General features: G+C 45.0%; 1 protein-coding gene across 1 annotated transcript in view; it reads left to right on the top strand.

Moving 5' to 3' along the window:
• The window catches only part of LOC124594237 (luciferin 4-monooxygenase-like), a 104426-nt gene that overhangs the window by 12655 nt on the left and 67799 nt on the right, over window positions 1–23972 (top strand). Inside the window, exons 2-4 of the mRNA XM_047132602.1 lie at window positions 2738–2851; window positions 7508–7718; window positions 21118–21415. Coding sequence (XP_046988558.1) covers window positions 2738–2851; window positions 7508–7718; window positions 21118–21415 — 623 coding nt within the window. The remainder of the gene's footprint in view (window positions 1–2737; window positions 2852–7507; window positions 7719–21117; window positions 21416–23972) is intronic.

Here is a 23972-nt window from a genome sequence, read left to right as displayed (position 1 = left end):
GGGAATAACTACCATGGTACTGGAAGCAGCCGTAGTGCAACATTCCTTTCGTCTGTTATTCACAGCTTCTGTGGTGAAATCCTACTCGCTGCTGTGGTCGCATCCACGCACAGGGGCATTATGCGACTTAACTGTTGCCTACGTGCAATCATTGGCGGACTCGGATTAACACTCAGCAGTACTATCCTACTACTCGTATATCAATTTAAATAAGGGCCACATTCCTTACTTTATGACGCGAAACGGGGTTAAACTTCTCACTACTCCAAAGTAAATAATTAAAACCCCTGCAGCAGTGCAACTACCCACCGCCATAGAAAAGTTCGCTAACGTACACGTGTGCAGTGGAACTCAACAAGGAGATAAGCTGGGTCGAGTCTTGGGGTGGAAAATTTTCAGAAATTATATTTGGCTATCAAGAGGAGTCTGTGCATTGGTATACGATTTCCAATGATCAGTCTTAGCGCCAATATCCTGGGTTAAATTCCAAACTTCCTGTGCCACATTTGGTGGTGGTCTGTCTGTCAGATGGGGACCTTAAGCTCTGTTGCCCTCTTGGTGCTGTTCGAGAGGAGGAGGAGGCTACATACAAGCATTACCGGTTTTCACCATCTCCCTTCCCTTCGTCCATAATGTTGAGTGGTACTTAAGATAGGTAAATAAATTAGTGAAATCAATGTGAAGTGAAGTAGAAATTAGAAAATAAATGAAAAACTTAGTTTAGTTAGAATAGTTACAAAACTGGCAAACAGCGGGCAGAGCAGCAGTGGCAACGGCCGGCACTTGCAGGTCAGCACGTTCAGGAGAAGCCATCGCCCTCCCCAGATAAGCAGAAGCTGTCGATTCAGCCATCAGGACATCGCCCGACCGGCTCACGTGTTTCTCAATTATCACACGTGATCAAAGGCCATCGCCTACATTCCAAGAGCCAATGACTGACATTAAGAAGATTCTTCGAGAAGCTTTTCAACGTGACAGAAGAGGCAATGACCGTGAAGTCGTTCACCTCTAGTGAAGTGAAGTAATTAAATACGTGAGACGCAGTGGGCCCGACAGTAGTTTTCAGTTCAGTTTCAGTTCGAGTTCAGTACAGTTCAGTCGGTGCTGAAGACTGTCATATAGGAAGAGACTTCATCGTACACAGAAGCACCAAGTCCATCGCTGTGGTGGAATAGCAAGCAGCAGCCTCGCCGCCAGAAGACAGAAGTTAGAAGGTATTTGAAGACTGATTTTACGTACATGGGTGACCCGTGAGGACGGGAAGGAGAGGTCCTCACATCAGCAGTCACCTGTGTGATGGTGATGAAGATGTGACAGCCGAAGACTATCAAGCTGGAGTCCGTTGTTCGAGTCCGGGACACTGGCCTTCCCACGACGCGCCGCTCCGCTGGCCGACGCACAACACTGACACACACCGGCCACATGGAGAAGAGAAACACTGGGACGCCACATCCAAGGTATCACCATCCGATTCACGACTTCGTTCTCAATAATTAAACAGGCCACCTCACGATGCACGTCTCCAGTCAACTGGGCGAAACAGCGACACGAGATACACTCCGCCTGGCGTAATCAGACTCCGCCGCTCACACACCGAAGGCTTCACAAACGACACAGCTGCCACTCTCCCAGCCAGAACTATCCAGTAAGGAAACCATTGTACAAATCTTTCAATAAAAATTATCTTATGTAAAAATGCTGCTTCATTCGATCTCATACCCGAGCCAAGGAAGAACCCACCCTGCCCACATGTTGTTAAGAGAGAAAAAGTAATTTATTTAGTGTTTTTCACCCTGACATAATGCTTTAGAATCAAATGCCCTTTGCAGTAATGCTCACGCTGACAACTGACTAGCATCAAAAGAGGTTACCCAGTTACAATAACACAGAACCAGCACTACACTATATAAGTAAAAACCAGAGTCATTTATACGATATAGATACACACTTGACACCTCATAACACCTGACACCTCAAACCATCCCCAGTAGGACGTTGTCCAGGACATTGATGCAGGTTTCCTGCCCTGCCCCCCAACATTCATTCCTGATTATGAGACTCCGTTTTATGTTGACCACTTTCAGAAATATTCCGGAATCCAACCATTGGACTATTTTACAGACCGCTTCCAGCTGGAAGCAGACAAGCTGCAAGCGGAAAAGATGGAGCGGGGTAAGATTAGAAGCATTTGACTCCGAGGTGACGAAAATAACTTATCACAAAACGCAGGAGTGTAGAAGTTGTGAAGAGAGCATGAGAAATGGATAATGGAAAAGGGGCCTCGTAATGTGTTGATTATGGAGAGGATGGAAAGAATGGGGAAGAGGAAGCTGAAAGGAAGAGGAGCAGGCTTGTGCATAAATTACATGTTCCTGTAAAACGTCCCACTACCGTTGATGGCCAAGCGGGATTACCCGAGCGGTCTTAGGCGCTGCAGTCATGGACTGTGGGGCTGGTCCCAGCGGAGGTTCGAGTCCTCCTTCAGGTATGGGTGTGTGCGTTTGTCCTTAGGATAATTAAGGTTAAGTAGTGTGTAAGCTTAGGGACTGATGACCTTGGCAGTTAAGTCCCATAAGATTTCATAGACATTTGAACATTTTTGAACTACCGTTGATGTAGTTGAACCTGTCGATTCTGTGAAGAGTAGGACACATTTTCCCAGTTGCTTAGACGATTTTTTTAGTGAAATGTATATGATGTCAGAATACACGTTCCTGAGAATGTATGTGATGCACAGAGTAATGACATTGCTAGAGTTAAGGAATCTAATGTAGAAGTACCATCTCCAATATCCAATGGAATTATGGAGTCTGGGTGTGGGCAGTACCGGAGTGACAGCAACATGGGTGATGTAAGTGCAGTAGTATTTGCCCCATTGGGTGATGACGTTAATGGGGGAGAGCCTGCGCCAGACGCACAGGGAGGTACATATACTGGTGATTTTTGCGTCGTGCGGAGTGGAACTGCAGATAGTTTTGTTGTTTTAGATACTAAGGGGAATGCACAAAATGTTGCTGATGGTTATGTTGCAGCTATTGTGGCGTAAATGGTAAGGGCACATATACTTTCCACAACCAGGATGAACAGAGGAAAACAAAGAGGAGACGAGTTCGTAAAGCGGGTGATCACGTCGACAGGGCTGAATCTGTTCTAGAAGGGGAGAGTAACATTAGCAGGAAACTAGGCTACAGTGAGGGGCCGAGACTTCTCCGTGCAGGAGGCAGTGCAGCGTTGCTATTTAGCCAACGAGAAAAAAGTAACAAGTCTTTTGAAAACGTAAAAGAAGTAGTGAAACAGTCAACGTAGTGCGTTGCATTACCATCTGCAGTGGGTCATGATAGCAGACATGCAAAGGAATTGCGAGACGAGGATACACGAGCACAGAAGTGACTGCACCGCGCAGTAGGTTGATATCATCACACCAGCGGAAGTCTCTTGTTATGGATGACGTGACTAGGTACTGGGTTTTAGAGAAACAAATGTGGGCCAGAGGCATGTAAATGAATCTTGAGGTAGAGGCACTTCTCGTCACTGGAGACCAGCAGCACCACTACGACGCCGAAGTTAGCTGTGGACAACAAGACGACTGGACACTGCCAGTAGCAGGCTAGGGTTCGAGACCAGGCTGCAGCTGCCACCAGCACTAAGTCCTTCACGGGACTTGGTGCCCCAGCTTTGAAGACCTGCCGTCTGTGGCTGCTACCACTGATGCTGAGACTCGCACCTCTGCAGAAGCCGCCGTCCGATTTTTGCCAGAGGGCAGTCAGTTGAACCCAGCGCACAGCCACGTGCTGCCGTGGAGACGAGTGTAAAGAGAAGGATCATCAGGGCTTCACGCGGCCAAGGGAAGTAGCGCGCCACTGACGTGAACGGCTGTGGCACCGAAAGGTCGCCGGGGTACCATCAGCAAAGGGGGGCGCCGCCTCAGCATCCAGGGTGGACACCGCCGTTCGTGCGTGAGCCCCGCCAAGAACAACAGACGGAGGCGTGCTTGTCTCGCTGAGCCACAACACGTCATGTATTGAAGTTAAATGAAATCAGTCTTTACTGTCAACAGTGTTTCTATTGGGCCCTCCAGGCAACCAGTACCAGCACACACCAGTCTCACTCTTCAATACATATATCGATTTTCTCTTAACATACTTCTATACCTCCCGCCATCTCTCCACATTCAGATGTCTTCTTGTGCATTTAACCTGTTATTAAGTTATTTTACATTAGCGGCATTTTACATTAATATCGCACAAAAGTAGAACAAGAAGTGCAATTCCATTATAAGTAAGCCGGCCAGAGTGGCCGAGCGGTTCTAGGCGTTACAGTCTGGAACCGCGTGACCTCTACGTTCGCAGGTTCGAATCCTGCCTCGGGCATGAATGTGTGTGATGTCCTTAGGTTAGTTAGGTTTAAGTAGTTCTAAGTCCCATAGTGCTAACAAATAAATACCCCCCTCATGCGGTTATATTTGGTGGGGACTTCAACCTTCCCTCGATATGTTTGCAAAAATACTTGTTCAAATTTCTCTGCCTCGTGATGGCTGGGTGTTGTGTTCTGTCCTTAGGTTAGTTAGGTTTATGTAGTTCTAAGTTCTAGGGGACTGATGACCTTAGCTGTTAAGTCCCATAGTGCTCAGAGCCATTTGAACCATTTGAACTTGTTCAAAACCGGTGGTAGGCAGAAAACATCTTCCGAGATTGTCCTAAATGCTTTCTCCGAAAATTATCTCGAGCAGTTAGTCCACGAACCCACGCGAACTGTAAATGGTTGCGAAAACACACTTGACCTCTTAGCCACAAAATAGAGGTAACAGAGAGCATCATGACTGATACAGGGATTAGTGATCACAAGGTCGTTGTAGCTAGAAAAAATGTCTCTGAGCACTATGGGACTCAACTGCTGAGGTCATTAGTCCCCTAGAACTTAGAACTAGTTAAACCTAACTAACCTAAGGACATCATAAACATCCATGCCCGAGGCAGGATTCGAACCTGCGACCGTAGCGGTCTTGCGGTTCCAGACTGCAGCGCCTTTAACCGCACGGCCACTTCGGCCGACTCGTTGTAGCTAGGCTCAATACCGTTTCTTCCAAATCCACCAGAAACAAACGCAAAATAATTTTATTTAAAATAGCAGATAAAGTGTCAGTAGAAGCCTTCCTAAGAGACAGTCTCCATTCCTTCCGAACTGACTATGCAAATGTAGACGAGATGTGGCTTAAATTCAAAGATATAGTAGCAACAGCAATTGAGAGGTTCATACCTCATAAATTGGTAAGAGATGGAACTGATCCCCCATGGTACACAAAACAGGTCCGAACGCTGTTGCAGAGGCAACGGATAAAGCATGCGAAGTTCAGAAGAACGCGAAATCCCGAAGATTGGCTAAAATTTACAGACGCGCGAAATTTGGCACCGACTTCAATGCGAGATGCCTTTAATAGGTTCCACAACGAAACATTGTCTCGAAATTTGGTAGAAAATCCGAAGAAATTCTGGTCGTATGTAAAGTACACAAGCGGCAAGACGCAGTCAATACCTTCGCTGCGCAGTGCCGATGGTACTGTTACTGACGACTGTGCCGCTAAAGCGGAGTTATTGAACGCAGTTTTCAGAAATTCCTTCACCAGGGAAAACGAATGGAATATTCCAGGATTTGAAGCACGAACAGCTGCTAGAATGAGTTTCTTAGAAGTAGATACCTTAGGGGTTGCGAAGCAACTCAAATCGCTTGATACGGGCAAGTCTTCAGGTCCAGATTGTATACCGATTACGTTCCTTTCAGATTACGCTGATACAATAGCTCCCTACTTAGCAATCATATACAACCGCTTGCTCACCGATAGATCTGTACCTACTGATTGGAAAATTGCGCAGGTCGCACCAGTGTTTAAGAAGGGTAGTAGGAGTAATTCATCGAACTACAGACCTATATCACTGACGTCGGTTTGCAGTAGGCTTTTGGAGTATATACTGTATTCAAACATTATGAATCATCTCGAAGGGAACGATCTATTGATACGTAATCAGCATGGTTTCAGAAAACATCGTTCTTGTGCAACGCAGCTAGCTCTTTATTCGCACGAAGTAATGGTCGCGATCGACAGGGGATCACAAGTGGATTCCGTATTTCTAGATTTCCGTAAACTTTTGACATCGTTCCTCATAAGCGACTTCTAATCAAGCTGCGGGCCAATGGGGTATCGTCTCAGTTGTGCGACTGGATTCGTGATTTCCTGTCAGGAACGTCGCAGTTCGTCGTAATAGACGGCAAATCATGGAGTAAAACTGAAGTGCTGTCAGGTGTTCCCCAGGGAGGCGTCCTGGGACCTCTTCTGTTCCTGATCTATATAAATGACCAGGGTGACAATCTGAGCAGTTCTCTTAGGTTGTTCGCAGATGATGCTGTAATTTACCGTCTAGTAAGATCATCCGAAGACCAGTATGAGTCGCAAAGCGATTTAGAAAAGATTGCTGTATAGTGGGGCAGGTGGCAGTTGACGCTAAATAACGAAAAGTGTGAGGTGATCCACATGAGTTCCAAAAGAAATCCGTTGGAATTCGATTACTCGATAAATAGTACAATTCTCAAGGCTGTCAATTCAACTAAGTACCTGGGTGTTAAAATTACGAACAACTTCAGTTGGAAAGACCACATAGATAATATTGTGGAGAAGGCGAGCCAAAGGTTGTGTTTCATTGGCAGGACACTTAGAAGATGCAACAAGTCCACTAAAGAGACAGCTTACACTAAACTCGTTCGTCCTCTGTTAGAATACTACTGCGCGGTGTGGGATACTTACCAGGTTTGATTGACGGAGGACATCGAAAGGGTGCAAAAAAGGGCAGCTCGTTTTGTATTATCACGTAATAGGGGAGAGAGTGTGGCATAGTCAGCAACTTTCTCTTCTGAATGCGAAAATATTTTTTTGAGCCCAACCTACATAGGTAGGAATGATCAAAATAAAATAAGAGGAATCAAAGCTCGAACAGAAAGGTTTAGGTGTTCGTTCGGGAGTGGAATGGTAGAGAGATAGTATGATTGTGGTTCGATGAACCCTCTGCCAAGCACTTAAATGTGAATTGCAGAGTAATCATGTAGATGTAGATGTAGATGCTCATAGCCATTTGAACCATTATAAGTACATACATTCAAATATCCTTATTAAATTTTAGCATTTGTATTTAAAGAACCAGTAAAAGTGTGAATCGACTCAAAATTAAAAGCGTATATTATGAACAGAGCCAATGGTACTATTGAACCGATGTTAATTATGTGTACCGAAAAAATTTCCGTCACAGTTGCTTAAGGAATGAATCTCAACGCTTCTACATTTTGTAGCTCTATTGTAGGGCGAATGCAGTCATTGAATACTAGTGCTACATAGAATCACGTGAATTGGAGAAATGTTCAATTACTAGGTAAAAAAAAGGAGACGAAAATGAGAGTTGCAGCCGATTTTTTAAGATGTGTGCTCTTGAACTTGAGTTTAACTGTACTTGCTTGTGTGCAGGTGTACCCCGGGGAGCAGGATCTGCGGCTGTCGTACAGGGAGTTGTCGAGGCGCGCGGCCTGCGTGGCCGAGGAGCTGCGCATGCGCGGCGTGGGCCCCGGGGACGTGGTGGCGCTCGGCTGCCGCGTCGTGTCGCAGTTTCCGCCGCTCCTCATAGGCACCCTCCTAAGGAACGCCGTGCCGGCGCCCTTCAACCCAGACCTCGACGTGGGTACGTCTTCGCTCTTCTTACTGACAACAGCATCGCCTAAGTGGAAAGTACGGCCAGACTTCTACTCTGGCGCCTCAGCCGGTTAAGCGGCTGGTCGACAGGTGGCACTCTCATATGATATTCGATTTATTGGTATCGATTGACAAGCGTGTCTTGCTATAGCAGCATACCGTATTTTATCGCATAAGCTTCCCCCTTCCCTACGAGTTCTCATCATTAAAAGATTATCATATTGCCCATTATTCCCTCTCCTGGTTCGTTTCTGCTGGAGCGGCCTTCAAATGTCTTGACAATGGACAACAGTGGATGCAGTGGTACGTGGCATTAAACATTTCCATTGTCACAACAGAACATAAATTTGAAAAGTGAACTTACAGACACATTTCTAGGTCAGTTTGTTGCAATTCATCATAATGTCGAAATATCAAACTACACGGCAAAATTTATCTTACGCTGATACAAATAAAGGAAGACATTTTAATTCAATACGGTATGGCAGAGACAAAGACAAATTCATGGCTGGACGACAAGCTACAAATTTTTCCGTGAACCTAAAATGGGGAAATATCTCGAAACTGATAATGGTGTAATTGCTAATGTCAGTGAACTTCGGAATGGTGGTTGTGCTGTCTCTTATGAAATGATTGCGAACAAAGTCTGCGAGATAGCTGTCACGCTCAACATTGACATAAAGCATTTTAAAGCAAGCATTGGTTGGGTGGTTCGTTTTATGAGACGACAAAATCTCAGTCTACGGAGGAGAACATCTTTGTGCCTTCACCTCGAGAATGCACGAAGTAATAGAGTTCCATCGTTACGTAATATGTACAAGTGCGACAGCAATATGACTATTTGCTCTCCCAGGTTGGAAAGGCTGACTAGACACCAGTGTTTTCTGATATGCCGCATAACACTCCCGTTGTTCTAACTGGCTCAAAAAGTGTTTTGTGAAGCCGGCTCGAGCGAAGAAACTAAGAATACGAGGATGTGCGAGTCGATAATTCGTGTAAGAAAGAATTAGTGTCGATATTGTTAAGAGTTTAAAAAAGAAACTGGAATTTCTTGTGCCACTGACGGTTCCGAGCACGACATGTTGTGGAATAGGAGGCACGTGAGCATAAAAGTTGGATTTTTCACTTCCAGCTTAAAAACCTTGACCATATAAATGTACAATATAGTACTTTACAAGGTGAAAGACAAATAGATAAAAGGCCGGTAAACATAGTATATTTATTATGAGTTTGTAATAAAAGAAAAATGTAGGCGCAACTGTTTCTCGTGCTTGGATAATTATCAGTCGGAAACTAAGTATCAACACACTAAACGTTTATCTAGTCAGAAGGTAAGCATGAAAATAAAGAAGGTGCACTAGAGCCGTCCGAAAAATGAGCAAAATCTGTGACCGTTGGTCCCATGCTTTCTTGCCAACTCTTGCTCATCGTGTGTCAGTTGCATAGCCGTGGTAACGTCAGTGGTGTTACGAAGATGCGATTTTCGCGTTATGCACTATGCGAGCCAACGTTTCAAGCGCTCAGTGAGAGTTACGGGCCTGGGGAACTGTGTGCGAGAAGATGGGCTACCTGTATGTACTAGGCTTCCTCTTAACCCTCCTCACCATGCAGGGTGTACTGAAAAAAAAGCTAAAGTAGTGATGGTTGCGCACAGTTGTGATTAGTTTTGGCAACAGTGTATATATTGCTGACAAGTACCCAGTCTCAGATAGTTAAAACCGAATAAAAATGATTTTAAAAAATTGTCATCGCTCAACGTCATATACTGGTATCTGACAAACTCTCCATTTGTGTGGAACTGATGTTTAATGACCTCGCCGTCGACGGACCCTTTATTCCTAACTTCTTTTTTTCAAAACTGGTTGTATTTGTCAGTGAGGAGTGATCCAGATCCTTATTTATGGAAAATACACTCATTTTTCTGACTGTTTTATTATGTCCTGCTAACCAGTAAACAGAGTTACATAAATACAGCCAGTTAAACTGTCATATATAGGGGAGACTGTTGTACCTTGGATATTTTAACAGATTTTCGTTCCTACCCGCCAAGTAATATGGTTCAAATGGCTCTGAGCACTATGGGACTTAACATCTGTGGTCATCAGTCCCCTAGAACTTAGAACTACTTAAACCTAACTAACCTAAGGACGGCACACAACACCCAGTCATCACGAGGCAGAGAAAATCCCTGACCCCGCCCGGAATCGAACCCGGGAACCCGGGCGTGGAAAGCGAGAACGCTACCGCACGACCAAGAGCTGCGGACACCAAGTAATAGAAGTTTAATATATTTTCTTGTTAAATGATGGTATTCACTGGAATGAATTTTCACTCTGCACCGGAGTGTGCGATAATATGAAGCTTCCTGCTTGATTAAAACGGTTTTAATAAACCAGGAAGTTTTATGGCATTTACTTTTTGCGTGCTGCAGTCGTTTCATGAAATTACGAAAATTACACCGGAAAAGCAAGGTTTTTCTGAAACGTGAAGAAATATTCCAAAGTACAAAATGGTGTTGTATCTAGAAACAAATATTCTACTGAAATTTAACTGAGTTGCAATCGAGAAAATCTCGTCAATACTCTATTTAATTGTCTTTCTGTTACCTTATTTAATACACACTAACAATGAGTAAGGGTCGTCAAATTAAGTAAAAGTATTATCAGAAACTAGTTAAAAGTTAAATACATTTTGAAATTGAAGTGTTAGGAAACCAACACATTTTTCATTTACAAGGCATATAAAACTGTTAAGAGGTTAAAGAAACTCAGATCATTTGCAAATATTAGATATTACTCCGTTCCAAGGTAAAAAATTGTGAATCGTTAACACGGTATGCAATTAGTTTAAAAATATGTAGAAAATTCCGCAACTGAAGAATTAATATTACGTTCTAAGTAGCTTTAATGTATTATACAGCACTTAAACGTGTAATACTCAAAATATTTACAAATGCTGCACAAAGCAGAACCTCGTGTCGTTGTCTTCCCCTCCCGCCCCCTAAAAAGTAGAAAATGTCTGAATCTGCTTATGGCAGCCTAACACTTATTGCTTCATTTGAATCAAAATTCGGTCCCTAGGTTCAACACGTCGACCAAGAAACATCATGTGTTCCTAGTACACTATCGTCCAGGTACAATACTCTGCCTCACATATGTACAACAATGCCTGAAACCCATAACTGGGAGATAGCAAAACAGTGATCGACAAACTGAAAATAAGTGTATATAATAATCTTACTTCCTTCCGATGGTCACTCTTCTAGCATTCTTTCACGATACCCCATATTAGACCTTGGAATGGAGAGCTATACAATATAACTGCAAGTAATGCAGGGAAGCAGTAAACAGAAATCCCACAGGTGCCTTCGCAGCACACCTGCCGAGGTTTTATTTGTAATTTTCGGGCTATTTCCGTTGGATATCTTTGTACGTTACAGGGCAGCGTTCGTTGCTGCGTGAACAACATGATTGACTAAACGAGATCACATATCTAATAAAAGACGCCTACTAGCCTGAAGATTAGATGAATGGCAATCGGACTGGGACACTTGAAACACTGCAGAGGGCGTATGCAACATATCCCCAAGCTTTAGAAACATGCTCAGTACTCGCAATACTGACCCTACTCGAGGCGTGGTTCAAATACTAATTGGTCATCGCCCACAACCCAAACAATTTCTTGGATGGTATTAGTTTGTCGCAATTACTGTTACTGTTAGGATTTTACCAACCTGTTACGCTGCATTGCTCATTACTAAGCTCAGGAAAGTCATAGGGTACCTCCTAATATCGTGTCGAACATCCTTTTGACTGGCGTAGAGCAGCAATTCGACGTGGTAGGGACTGAACAAGTCGTTGGAAGTCCCCTGCAGAAATATGGAGCCACGCTGCCTCTACAGCCGCCCTTAATTGAGAAGCTGTTACCGGTGCAGAATCTGGTGCACGACCTGATCTCTCTATTACGTCCCATAAATGTTCGATGGGGTTCATCTCGGACGATCTGGTTGGCCAAACCATTCGCTCGATCTGACCAGAATAATCTCCAAACCAATCTCGAACAACTGTGGCCCGATGACATGGCGCACTGTCATCCATAAAAATCCCGCAACTCCAGCATGCTGAGTATAGGCGGACAGCAATTCATTTCTTAGAAACAGACAGAGTTGCAACTAAAATGAAAGTTTATTTAGTTGGTGACCGGTTTCGGGCTACGCCCACTCTCAAACTAACCAATGTTCGGCAAGTAAAATGGCCGTCCAATCCGTTATTTACCTAGCAAACATTGGTTGGTTCGAGTATGGGCGTTGTGCGAAACTGGTCACCGACCAAATAAACATCTGTTTTAGTTGCAGCTCTGTCCGTCTCTTTTTGAAGCACAACATAAAAATTCCAACGCAAATGGCTGCAAATGATCTCCAAGTAGTCTAATATAACCATTTCCAGTCAATTATGGGCTCAATTAGATCAGAGGACCCAGTCTATTCCACTTAGAAACAGCCCACACCTTTATGCAGCCATGACCAGCTTGCACGGTGCCTTGTTGACAACCTGGGTTCATGGCTTCATGGGGTCTGCGGCACATTCGAACCTTAACATCAACTATTACCAACTGAAATCAGGTCTGATGTGACCATTCCAAGGTTTTCCAGTCGTCTAGGGTCCCACCGATATTGTCACGAGATCGGGGGAGGCTATGCAGGCGATGACGTGCTGTTAGCAAAGGCACTTGCGTTGGTCGTCTGCTGACACAGCCTATTAATGCCAGATTCCGCCGCACTGTCCTAACGGATACGTTTCCGTACGTCTCGCGTTGATACCTGCGGTTATTTCACGCAGTGGTGTTTGCCTGTTAGCACCGACAACACACTACGAAAACGCTGCTGCTCTCGGTCGTGAAGTGAAGGCCGTCGGCCACTTTGTCGTTCGTGATGAGAGATAATGCCTGAAATCTGATATTGTCGGCACACTGTTGACACTGTGGATTTAGGAATAACGATTTTCGAGATGGAATGACCCATCTAGCTCCAACTACGATTCCACGTTCACGGTCTGCAAATTCTCGCCTTGGGTGCATAATCGCTTCGGCAACTCTCACACATGAATTACTTGAGTACAGATGACAGGTCCGTCATTGCACAGCCCTTTTATACTTTGTGTGCAATACGACCATCTTCTCCATATGTACATTTCGCTATCTCATAACTTTTCTCACGTCAGTTTATTGTTTCGGCTCCATAACCATTCTGAAGTGTAAAACGTAACCCTTTAAACAATCAGTGGACTTGTTTGTGTCACAATATTTTAGGAGCCGCGTGAGGTTGGCCGAACCTTAGAGTTATAGGCATAACAGCAGGATTTACCGAAACAGTAGCACACAGCGTAAAGCGTGTGGGGGTACTAAACTTCGTCACTGTCATCTCGTAACCGGCCTGTGTATGTAGTGTAGAATCTGAGTGCATATAGAAATACATGCAGGAAATGGCCCTGAGCTTAATGCCCCTTGTGTCGATGAATATTGATCTGTGCAGGTGCTATTGTAACGCTATCTGACTTTATTTCATGAATAAGTTATCACAGGAAGCACTCAGAGCAACTGTTAAATACGGAGCAAAGAAGGCCTAAATCCACATTAATGATCAAGTTTCTTACCAAAAGAACTATTATTTGTACTCTGAAATGTTTAAAATCCTCCATATTACAAGTAATTATGTACAGTAGGGATGCTTGGGTCGTAATTGTAATTTAAACACTTGTCTACAAAAGAACTGAAAATGTTTAATAATACACCTCTCGAAAGAATTATGGGAACTTCACTTTGTGTGTCTACCATAATCCATTTAGTAATAACTGAGGAGTGGGTGTGTTACCAAATTATACCTTTTCGCTTCACAAAATAAGCACACAGCAAAACATTACAAAAAATGGTTCAAATGGCTCTGAGCACTATGGGACTCAACATCTTAGGTCATAAGTCCCCTAGAACTTAGAACTACTTAAACCTAACTAACCTAAGGACATCACACACACCCATGCCCGAGGCAGGATTCGAACCTGCGGTTCCGGACTGCAGCGCCAGAACCGCTAGACCCCCGCGGCCGGCTCAAAACGTTACATCCTGTTCATTTACATAACAATAACTTAAATCTCCGGCAGGTGTCGAAAGCAAAGTGGAAACAGTCACTCATCGCGTCATCCTGGATGCTTTTCTTTATAATTTGAGAGCTTCAGTAAAGTGTGTACACTCTGTGAGCGTTTAACACCACCTATACGTACGTCACATGCTCTGTATGTCTGTGGAGGTCCCCTGTGGCATCCGCTCCCATTCTTCGATGAGAGCCTTTGAGATTTCTTGGAGAGTCTTTTGTGGAACAGGATGAACACGAACGCGTCTGTCAGACACGTCCCACATATACGCAATGGGGTTTAGGCCGGAACCACCGCTGCCCTTTCCGTTATTTCAATGTGCAAATACGCCCACCACATGAGCTCTGGCAAAATCGTGCATGAGAACGAGTTCAGGACGACCACCGTATGCAGCAGCCACCAGATGGTCAAACAGGATATGTTCGATGTACTGTCTGGGGTGAGGCGACCATCAACAACGACATCTGTACGGCTGTCCACATTGATGCCCCCTCATACCATCACTGATCCTTGGTGGAATCTGCGCTTTCCTGGACAGCATTCTGCACGTACCGCTCGCCATGGCGTCTCCACAGACTAACACGGCCATCACCTTGCCCCAGAGAAAATCTGGCTCCTCTATGGATAATACGTTTCGCCAGTGACGAAGTTGCCGGTAGACATCGGAACAGCAGAAGTGAAGGCGAGCTGCGAGATCTTCTAGTGTCAAGTAATCGAACGGGACGTCTGGGCCATAGGGTCGTTTCTCGTAACCTGTTCCTTACAATCTGATCGGACACAGCGACTCCAGTGCCCTTCTGTGATCGTCTGGCAGTGCTCTGACGATAGCCGTAAGACGGCTCAACGCAGAGATTGACTGATGTGGGTGTTCACGTGGGGCCGTAATGTGTCATTGCTCTTGTCCAGCTCGCACTGTGTACTGACGTGTGTCCCTATTGTGTTTCCACAACCTGTGGATGACAGATTGAGTGATACTGGCATTTGCACCAACACGACGGAAATTCCATCTTTTTTTGGATCAAACAGGTTGACTATGAAACTTTCACTGCATTTAGATGTCGCATTTCACGTGCTTGGTTGAAAACATCATCCACAAATAACAACTGCCAGCTGTGTGCCTCAGAAGAGAACACTGGGACTCCAGTACTCACTTCCTTCTGAGCGGTCACGTCACACTGTAATGCGTAACACAGCCGATAGATGGCGAATTACCTCAGTTGTTGCATGCATTGAGGCCGAAGGTCCGAAGCTACTCAATAATAGCCCAAGTACTGCCTGTATCAAAACACGTTTAATTTACAGGACGTTGACACACATGTTCCCCTAATTCTTTTAAGGAGGATAGGAGAAAATTGTGTGGATTAGGACACTGCATCTGCTGCTCTATAGATCTCGCGAAAAATTTCTTTCTGTCACCTGTAAGAATCGCACGAAAAATAGTGCTACCACTCTTATGCTGACTAAATAAGTGCAACATGTGGAAAACAGTTCTCAGTAGATTCTCTTACTGAAGGCAAATAATCACAGTTGGATAGTCACTGCTGAATAATATTTAAGACCATGGCCAGGTGACTTTGTGAAAAGAAACGCTGTATAATTATTTACTTTCATTTTAATGATGGGAACGTGTGTGAATGAATATAGGAAGATTTGTTAACACGGTTGATTATTGCAACCCAAAGATAAATTCATTTACATGAAGGTCGTAGTTAAAGTTACATGAACCACGTGGGATCTGTATCATAGCTTGAAACAGACTTCGCTCAGGAAAGATTCGTGAAACCAATGAAAATGCAGGGTATCATTAAATGAATGAATAACAGCTTTACACAGTTCACTGAGGAAACAATTGCCTAGCATTGATAAGACAAATTCTGGCCAATACTAATCAGAACTTGTTGTCCCACAATGTCATTCATAATTTCTCAGTACAGACGTGACTAGATGCATCAATACGGCACGCCAAGCAACCTCACATCTCTTGATTTGTGCACGGAGGAATGCAGGTCGCAATTCTTGATATATATTTTCACATGCAAACCCTGGTTGTAATCACCAACTAATCTCTTTCTCACTAGATATATCACGGTTCCTCCTTACAAGCAACATACTATACGACCACAGAACACAACAGACCGTGCTACCAGCACTGGCCACCTCGAATTCCTATTGGCCGACCAACTGCTCATCTGAAGAAAGGCGTTAAGGCAAACCATCACGGCTGATCCAGGATTGACTACAGCAACGACATCGATTAGTGGGCACAGACTGTCGTAGCAAAACTGCTTGCGAGTTAGCAGACGCATAAAACATGAAAAATCGACGTCGACGAATATAACAGGCAGCTTTAAATTTCACCGATAACTGTTATCAATCAAGCTGAAAGTTAGTCCCTTATGACTTTAATTGCATTCCTTCTATTTCAATTGGTTTTATTTGTATATATTTTAAACATTCCGTATCGATTCTTCATTGCGCAGGGTGATAGGGGCTCATGTACAGATGTTGTGATAATTGGTACTCACTTCAATGTGTTAATTGCTTTTTTTCTGCTTCTATCAGTCTTCCCACAAACACATCACATATTTTGTACTTGATGTTTTCTGCGTGATCGTAACTGCGCCATGAAGTGTGAACTGTCAGTATGCACTATCCGTATTGCAGCTAGGTGACTACGCTTCAATACTTTTCCTGATGGACAGGGGAAAATAAACATCATGGGCTTGCTTGTACGATGTGTGCTTGGAGGTACTAACCATACTATTCCTAATAGCTATAATTATGGATCTGAAAATGAAGTAAATACTTACGTAATGTTGCTCTGCACTTATACCCCTAACACCTTCTGTATTAACACCAGTTTCTATTACCATTCCTTACCACTATGTGCGTAACATAAAGTATTGCACGTTATGATTACTGGGCATTTACGACCTATGTAACAGTTTGCAGAAAACAGATCCAAAATTTATGAAAACAGATAAAGTACAAAAGTTGAGGTGTAACAGTATAGCATCAAAGTTTACATTCATTACTGTCTGCCGACGATCAATTACTTATGGCTCTGTGGCTCTGAAGAAAAGTGATGCCATGTGTCAAATGAGAAAGTTAATCGATATTTGACTAACAGTCAACATGGATAAAACAGAATATCTTGTTGTTGAAAGAGGAAAAGATGAGGATTTGGATTTTGAGTTTGATACGGTAAGAAATGTGGAAATATTCAAATATCTCGGTCCACTAATCGATAAGATTGTAGTGTGTGACGACGACATAAGCCGTAGCATAAGTCGAGCGAAGGTGCACACTAGCTCATTAAATGATCTGTTTTGTAGCCGGCACATTTCCGTACGAACAAAGAAAGTGGGGCTCTGCGCTGTGGTTGAAAGCATTCTGATATACGGCTCAGTGTGTCTGACATTGAACAAGAGACAAAGGGGGAAGAATTAATGCTGCTGAAATGAATGGGTTACTACGGAGCAGAAAGCAACCCACTTCGATCGAATAAGGAATAAATACACTCCTGGAAATGGAAAAAAGAACACATTGACACCGGTGTGTCAGACCCACCATACTTGCTCCGGACACTGCGAGAGGGCTGTACAAGCAATGATCACACGCACGGCACAGCGGACACACCAGGAACCGCGGTGTTGGCCGTCGAATGGCGCTAGCTGCGCAGCATTTGTGCACCGCCGCCGTCAGTGTCAGCCAGTTTGCCGTGGCATACGGAGCTCCATCGCAGTCTTTAACACTGGTAGCATGCCGCGACAGCGTGGACGTGAACCGTATGTGCAGTTGACGGACTTTGAGCGAGAGCGTATAGTGGGCACGCGGGAGGCCGGGTGGACGTACCGCCGAATTGCTCAACACGTGGGGCGTGAGGTCTCCACAGTACATCGATGTTGTCGCCAGTGGTCGGCGGAAGGTGCACGTGCCCGTCGTCCTGGGACCGGACCGCAGCGACGCACGGATGCACGCCAAGACCGTAGGATCCTACGCAGTGCCGTAGGGGACCGCACCGCCACTTCCCAGCAAATTAGGGACACTGTTGCTCCTGGGGTATCGGCGAGGACCATTCGCAACCGTCTCCATGAAGCTGGGCTACGGTCCCGCACACCGTTAGGCCGTCTTCCGCTCACGCCCCAACATCGTGCAGCCCGCCTCCAGTGGTGTCGCGACAGGCGTGAATGGAGGGACGAATGGAGACGTGTCGTCTTCAGCGATGAGAGTCGCTTCTGCCTTGGTGCCAATGATGGTCGTATGCGTGTTTGGCGCCGTGCAGGTGAGCGCCACAATCAGGACTGCATACGACCGAGGCACACAGGGCCAACACCCGGCATCATGGTGTGGGGAGCGATCTCCTACACTGGCCGTACACCACTGGTGATCGTCGAGGGGACACTGAATAGTGCACGGTACATCCAAACCGTCATCGAACCCATCGTTCTACCATTCCTAGACCGGCAAGGGAACTTGCTGTTCCAACAGGACAATGCACGTCCGCATGTATCCCGTGCCACCCAACGTGCTCTAGAAGGTGTAAGTCAACTACCCTGGCCAGCAAGATCTCCGGATCTGTCCCCCATTGAGCATGTTTGGGACTGGATGAAGCGTCGTCTCACGCGGTCTGCACGTCCAGCACGAACGCTGGTCCAACTGAGGCGCCAGGTGGAAATGGCATGGCAAGCCGTTCCACAGGACTACATCCAGCATCTCTACGATCGTCTCCATGGGAGAATAGCAGCCTGCATTGCTGCGAAAGGTGGATATACACTGTACTAGTGCCGACATTGTGCATGCTCTGTTGCCTGTGTCTATGTGCCTGTGGTTCTGTCAGTGTGATCATGTGATGTATCTGACCCCAGGAATGTGTCAATAAAGTTTCCCCTTCCTGGGACAATGAATTCACGGTGTTCTTATTTCAATTTCCAGGAGTGTATATAAGAATGGAGGTGGATGCCATGCAACCAGTCACAGTTAGGGCCGATGCTCGATCACTGACAGGGAACCCCTTGAGTGCAAGGCTAATGATGTTTACGGCATTCGACGACCTACATGTTGTCTTCTACGAAGCTACAATATTGGCTGATAATGGCAACAAGCGGCAGGTCTGGAGATACCCCATGGTGAACACGACATGAGGCTACGGAGTGTAGCTGAACTGCTTAGCCAACGAGTAACTCACGACAGTGCTGTAGTGCTGGTGGTGCTGATACATAGGAGAGCAATGTCAACGATAAACAAAGCAAACATTGTACTATATCTACAACAACACTAGCCATAGTCAGATAGGAACCCAAAGAGTTTCGCAGCGTGAGAGAGGAGTGACAGATGAGATAGTAGCGTTTCTGCAAGATGAGGCCGTTGAATGCGTAGTGTAGTATAGGATCGACTGTGCGGACAATGTATATGAGGGGTACAATGGTGACGATAAGTGCTTGTCGGACAGCGAGCGACAAATCTCTTTCCAGTGAAACTAAGTAACGGACAATCGTTGTCAATGGAGCGGATACTGAACATAATTACGTGCTTGGAAGATCAGCCGCAGTATAATAAAAAAACAATTTTGAAGCGATTTCGAATAAGTCCTCAGCAATATGATCGTGTAACGCATAACAAAAACTACACATACTCATGGAGGACAAGGCGCTATTGTTACAGAACATTGTACTTGCATAGATTTCAAGGATGCTGGATGCTATTTACAGGATGTGCATGATAGTGAGCTACTGTGTTATGCACATCAAATTGCGCATGACATAGATCATAGTGATTTAAAGGGAAGAAGTGGATGGTTACATAATTTCAAACAATGCTACGGAATTCGAAGACGTAAGACAACGAAATTTCAAACAAAGTGTCAACTTGACGATGCACAGCAAACTGCGGCATTGGGCCGAACATTTTTAAATGAAATAAACAAACTTATCCCATCGTTCAGTAAGGAATTTGTTTTCAACTCAGACCAATCGGGATTTTAAGAGGAAATACATATTAAAGAGGACCTGGAAATATGAGGTACCAAGAAAGTCGTATCAAGATCAGCTTTCATCAATGCCTTAACGTATTCGTATATATGCCTACTGACAATCTGGATGGTAAATCGGCTGGAAAGTTATTTACTGTGCTGCTAGAAGTTGGAGGTGCTCTCCTCCCGAAGTTTCTTTGTCGCGTGAATGATCTTGCAATGGAAGTGGGGAATATTTACGTCACAGGAAGCAAGAGTGGGGAAATGGGTGTAAGAGATCTGCAGGTATGGTATGAGCACTGCTTGTGGCTAATTTGTGGTAAAAATAACTTGTTTTGTTTGATTCCTGGTCTGTGTTTAGAGCAAACTATCTCTCCTGAAAAGTGTGTGACATTGCAATTCATACCACCAGCAACCACTGGACAAAGTTAGCCTCTGAATGTTTGTTTTTTCCGTGCCTATAAAACATATTATCGCACTATCTGCAGCTACGACGTAAAGGTTAGCCAGTTTCACGATCATCTGCACTAGAGACTGTTTGGCATTGGGTTGCATGCCATCACATTGCATCGGTTCTCATCACACTGCACGGTTTGTAACTCGGAAGGGGTTCGCCTTCGATCTTGATTGTGCCGACGTATGTGATCACTGTGGCGCTCCATTTTTCATTCGGTGTTGATGGCGCCTGTTAATGGTTTGTTTTGAACATTTCTTGAATGTTGACGATGTCCATTCTGTTAAGTGTAATATGTACATCCCAAAGAAGGTTGAGCTCTGCACTTCCCTGACACTCATTTTCTGTTGCCCTCCTGATTGATGTGATGAGCCATTAGCAGTTAATATTTTTGCTGTCATAGATGTTAACAGCACAGTTTCAAATGAGCCTTACTAGAGATTGAACCTGCCACCTCGCCCTCAAGGGTTCCCATGTGATATGTTATGGGGAGGAACAACGATGGTCGCAGTGTTAGCTTAATTGGTGTCCGCCAGAGAGAAGATGCCGAGAGAGGCCGTGGACAACATGGAGAGGAACTGTAGCCAAAGCTGTGGAAATGAGATGTCCATCGGAAGAAGGTTGGCGGGATAGAAATTTATGGCATCTGAGAACAGGCATCTACTCATAAGAGGAAACACCTGCTAAAGTAAAATAAATAAACTGAATTGAATCGAAACATATTAGTTGCATAAGTCAGCAAAACAACGCACACTGTCTAATAAATGAAAAATCGAACAAGTGTGCCCATAAGTGGAATACAATGGCATTGTTGCAGAGGAATTAAAGGTGGTGGTGCAGCAGACCCTGAAGCCTAAGCTGTTGGTGAGCCAGGAGCCGGCGCTGTCGGCAGTGGGGGAGGCGGCTGGGTGCGCCGCGCTGCCGCTGTCCGAGGTGGACGGCTGGCTGCAGCGAGACGCAGACCCGGAGCGGGCGCTGCAGGCGCTGTCCCCGCCAGACGCGGCCGGCTGGCTGGACTCGTGCGCCGCCATCCTCTGCTCCTCCGGCACCACGGGGCCGCCCAAGGGCGTCATGCTCTCACACCGGGGGCTGCTCACCTTGACTGTCGCCTTCGGGTGCGTTCATTCTCTCTCCACGTATCCGTCTTCTTTGATAAATCTGTCTTAAAATAGGTATCGAATAGATGCTCTACACTTTTCTCTGTCAAGTGTCTCTTCGTTCATGTGCTCCTAACTTCGTCTATTTTGTATATCATACAGCATTCCACTAAGTCTTCTACTTCCCTCCCTCCCTTTCCTCCAATGCTTCCTTCAATGTCAGTCTCTTCATTGCGGGCAACTTCTTCATACTATCTTTGCTAATCAAAATGTTGTCAGTATGTGGTTGTTATATTGAGGAGTTGCGCAACAGATTGATCTGACAAGTACACTTTGGCTCCTGCAAGCAGCAGTTTCCACCCCATACTACTACAGAAGTCAGGCAGACGCTCCTAACGTACCAAAATTGCCTGAAAACTTTCAGCAATAAATATCTTCTGGAGCCGTCTGCTGTAAGGAATAGATACAAAAATATTCTATTTTCTTACGTAACTAGTGGGATACTTGGGTACTGGAGTATTGGTAGTTAGTGTGAGAAAAACATTAAACGAACGGAAAATATTATTTATTGCAAAATCTGAAAAAAAATCAAGTGAAACTTTTATGTATAAAATGATACACAAATTTCCGGGGTCTTTTCGGAATAGGAGGTTACCTCTGACGGATAGGAATCCTGTTAATGAAATTTATATACAAAGTGTGGGAAAGCTCTTTTATCTCTTTTCTTTAAGAACGTTATTTACTCGGCAGAATGGCTGAGAGCCGTGCCTACTCAACTTGAATAATTATCCGATTGAATTTTTCTAAGTACGGTCAAGGCTCTCGCGCGAGACTGTAATGGAGTGACGTGCATGAAGCATGTTATTTCTAATGGAGGAAAGGTGGGGCTCGCCTATGCTGTAGCGCATAATACCGTGAGCTGCGATGACTGCTGCCTGCATCGTTCGCTGCTGAAAAATAACAAAACTATCTCTTTCTATCTGGATTGACCTTCGCCAATCGAACTCTCACTACGCCTTGACGAAGTCAAGGACTCCTATCTGCCCCTAGTCTAACTATTGGCGTGGTACGGTGGTCAGATAATCAGTCCACCGCGATGCCACTCAATGTTCGCTCGCAGGCACTAATACTCTGTCTGTGATCACACCGCACACTGTCGGAGGAGGATAATGCACGACCGCATGTTGCAGGTCCTGTATGGGCCTTTCTGGATACAGAAAATGTTCGACTGCTGCCCTGGCCATCACTTTCTCCAGATCTCTCACCAATTGAAAACGTCTGGTCAATTGTGGCTGAGCAACTGGTTCGTTACAATACGCCAGTCACTACTCTTGATGAACTGTGGTATCGTGTTGAAGCTGTGTGGGCAGCTGTACCTGTACACGCCATCAAAGCTCTGTTTGACTCAATGCCCAGGCGAATCAAAGCCGTTATTACGGCCAGACGTGGTTGTTCTGGGTACTGATTTCTCAGGATCTATGCATCCAGATTGCGTGAAAATGTAATCACATGTCAGTTCTAGTATAATATATTTGTCCAATGAATACCCGTTTATCATCTGCATTTCTTCTTGGTGTAGCAATTTTATTGGCCAGTAGTGTATTACTGATAGACAGACTGAGTAGCGATGGACTGCAAACTATGTCCTGTGCTGGCTAATATATTTTTGGAGGCTGTAAAGAAGAAGCCCTGAAGTCGACATTCTGCAAGCCGTCTTTTTTTTCTATATGTATACATTCATCATCTGTCTACATGAACATCACCTACAAGACTTTCTGCAACACTTAAATTCGCTCCACCAGAACATCAAATTTACGAAGGAGAAAGAAGAAAACCATCAACTTCCGAACCTGGATGTACTCGTCCAGCAGTGTCCAGATGCCACACTAGCGCCTCAGACTGCCATGCCCCTTCACAACGAGGTGTCCTAAGCACACAAGCGCACAGAGCACCTAAAATCCCAGACCAAGACTGTTTAGTAGATGAACTGGAACACGTACAGGCCGTATTCTGTAACGGTTACAGCACCCGCCCAATACGGCGTACCTTAAAATCCAAGAAGCAAGACCAAAGCAAGCTGAAGGCGAAGATAAAAGCGATTGCGATGGCGATCATTCCATACATGGGAACACATCAAAATCGGAGGAATATTCCGGAACCAGAATGTCAGATGTGCCTCCCGCCTGCCAGCCAAGACGAAAACCTTATTAGGATCAGTCAAGGATGTCCTAGGACTCCGGAAACTGGGAGTCTATCGCATTTCTTACCAGTGCGAAAAAATGTATGTAGGAAGGACAATTTGGACAGTGCAGGAGACACACGCTGGGTTTAAAACGCCACACTAGCAACGTTTGGCCGACCCCTACGTCGACAAGTGAAACATATGGCTGGCATAGCCTTCGGGTACAGCAACACGTACTCAGAAGGGCTATGAAATGTACACCTGACTCGTGCCAAAGGCAATTCGTGACAACTGCCCTTGATTCCAGAAAGGTTAGGAGGTCACATCATTACCCCCAGAATAAAATGAACGTCCCTATGATCCAACGAGGTCAATGAAAACGGCCAATTTCAA

The sequence above is a fragment of the Schistocerca americana genome, chromosome 2, assembly GCF_021461395.2.
Source record: "Schistocerca americana isolate TAMUIC-IGC-003095 chromosome 2, iqSchAmer2.1, whole genome shotgun sequence".
Lineage (NCBI taxonomy): Eukaryota > Metazoa > Arthropoda > Insecta > Orthoptera > Acrididae > Schistocerca > Schistocerca americana.
The sequence above is the reverse complement of the archived record's forward strand: the minus strand, read 5'-3'. Positions and strand labels throughout refer to the sequence as shown.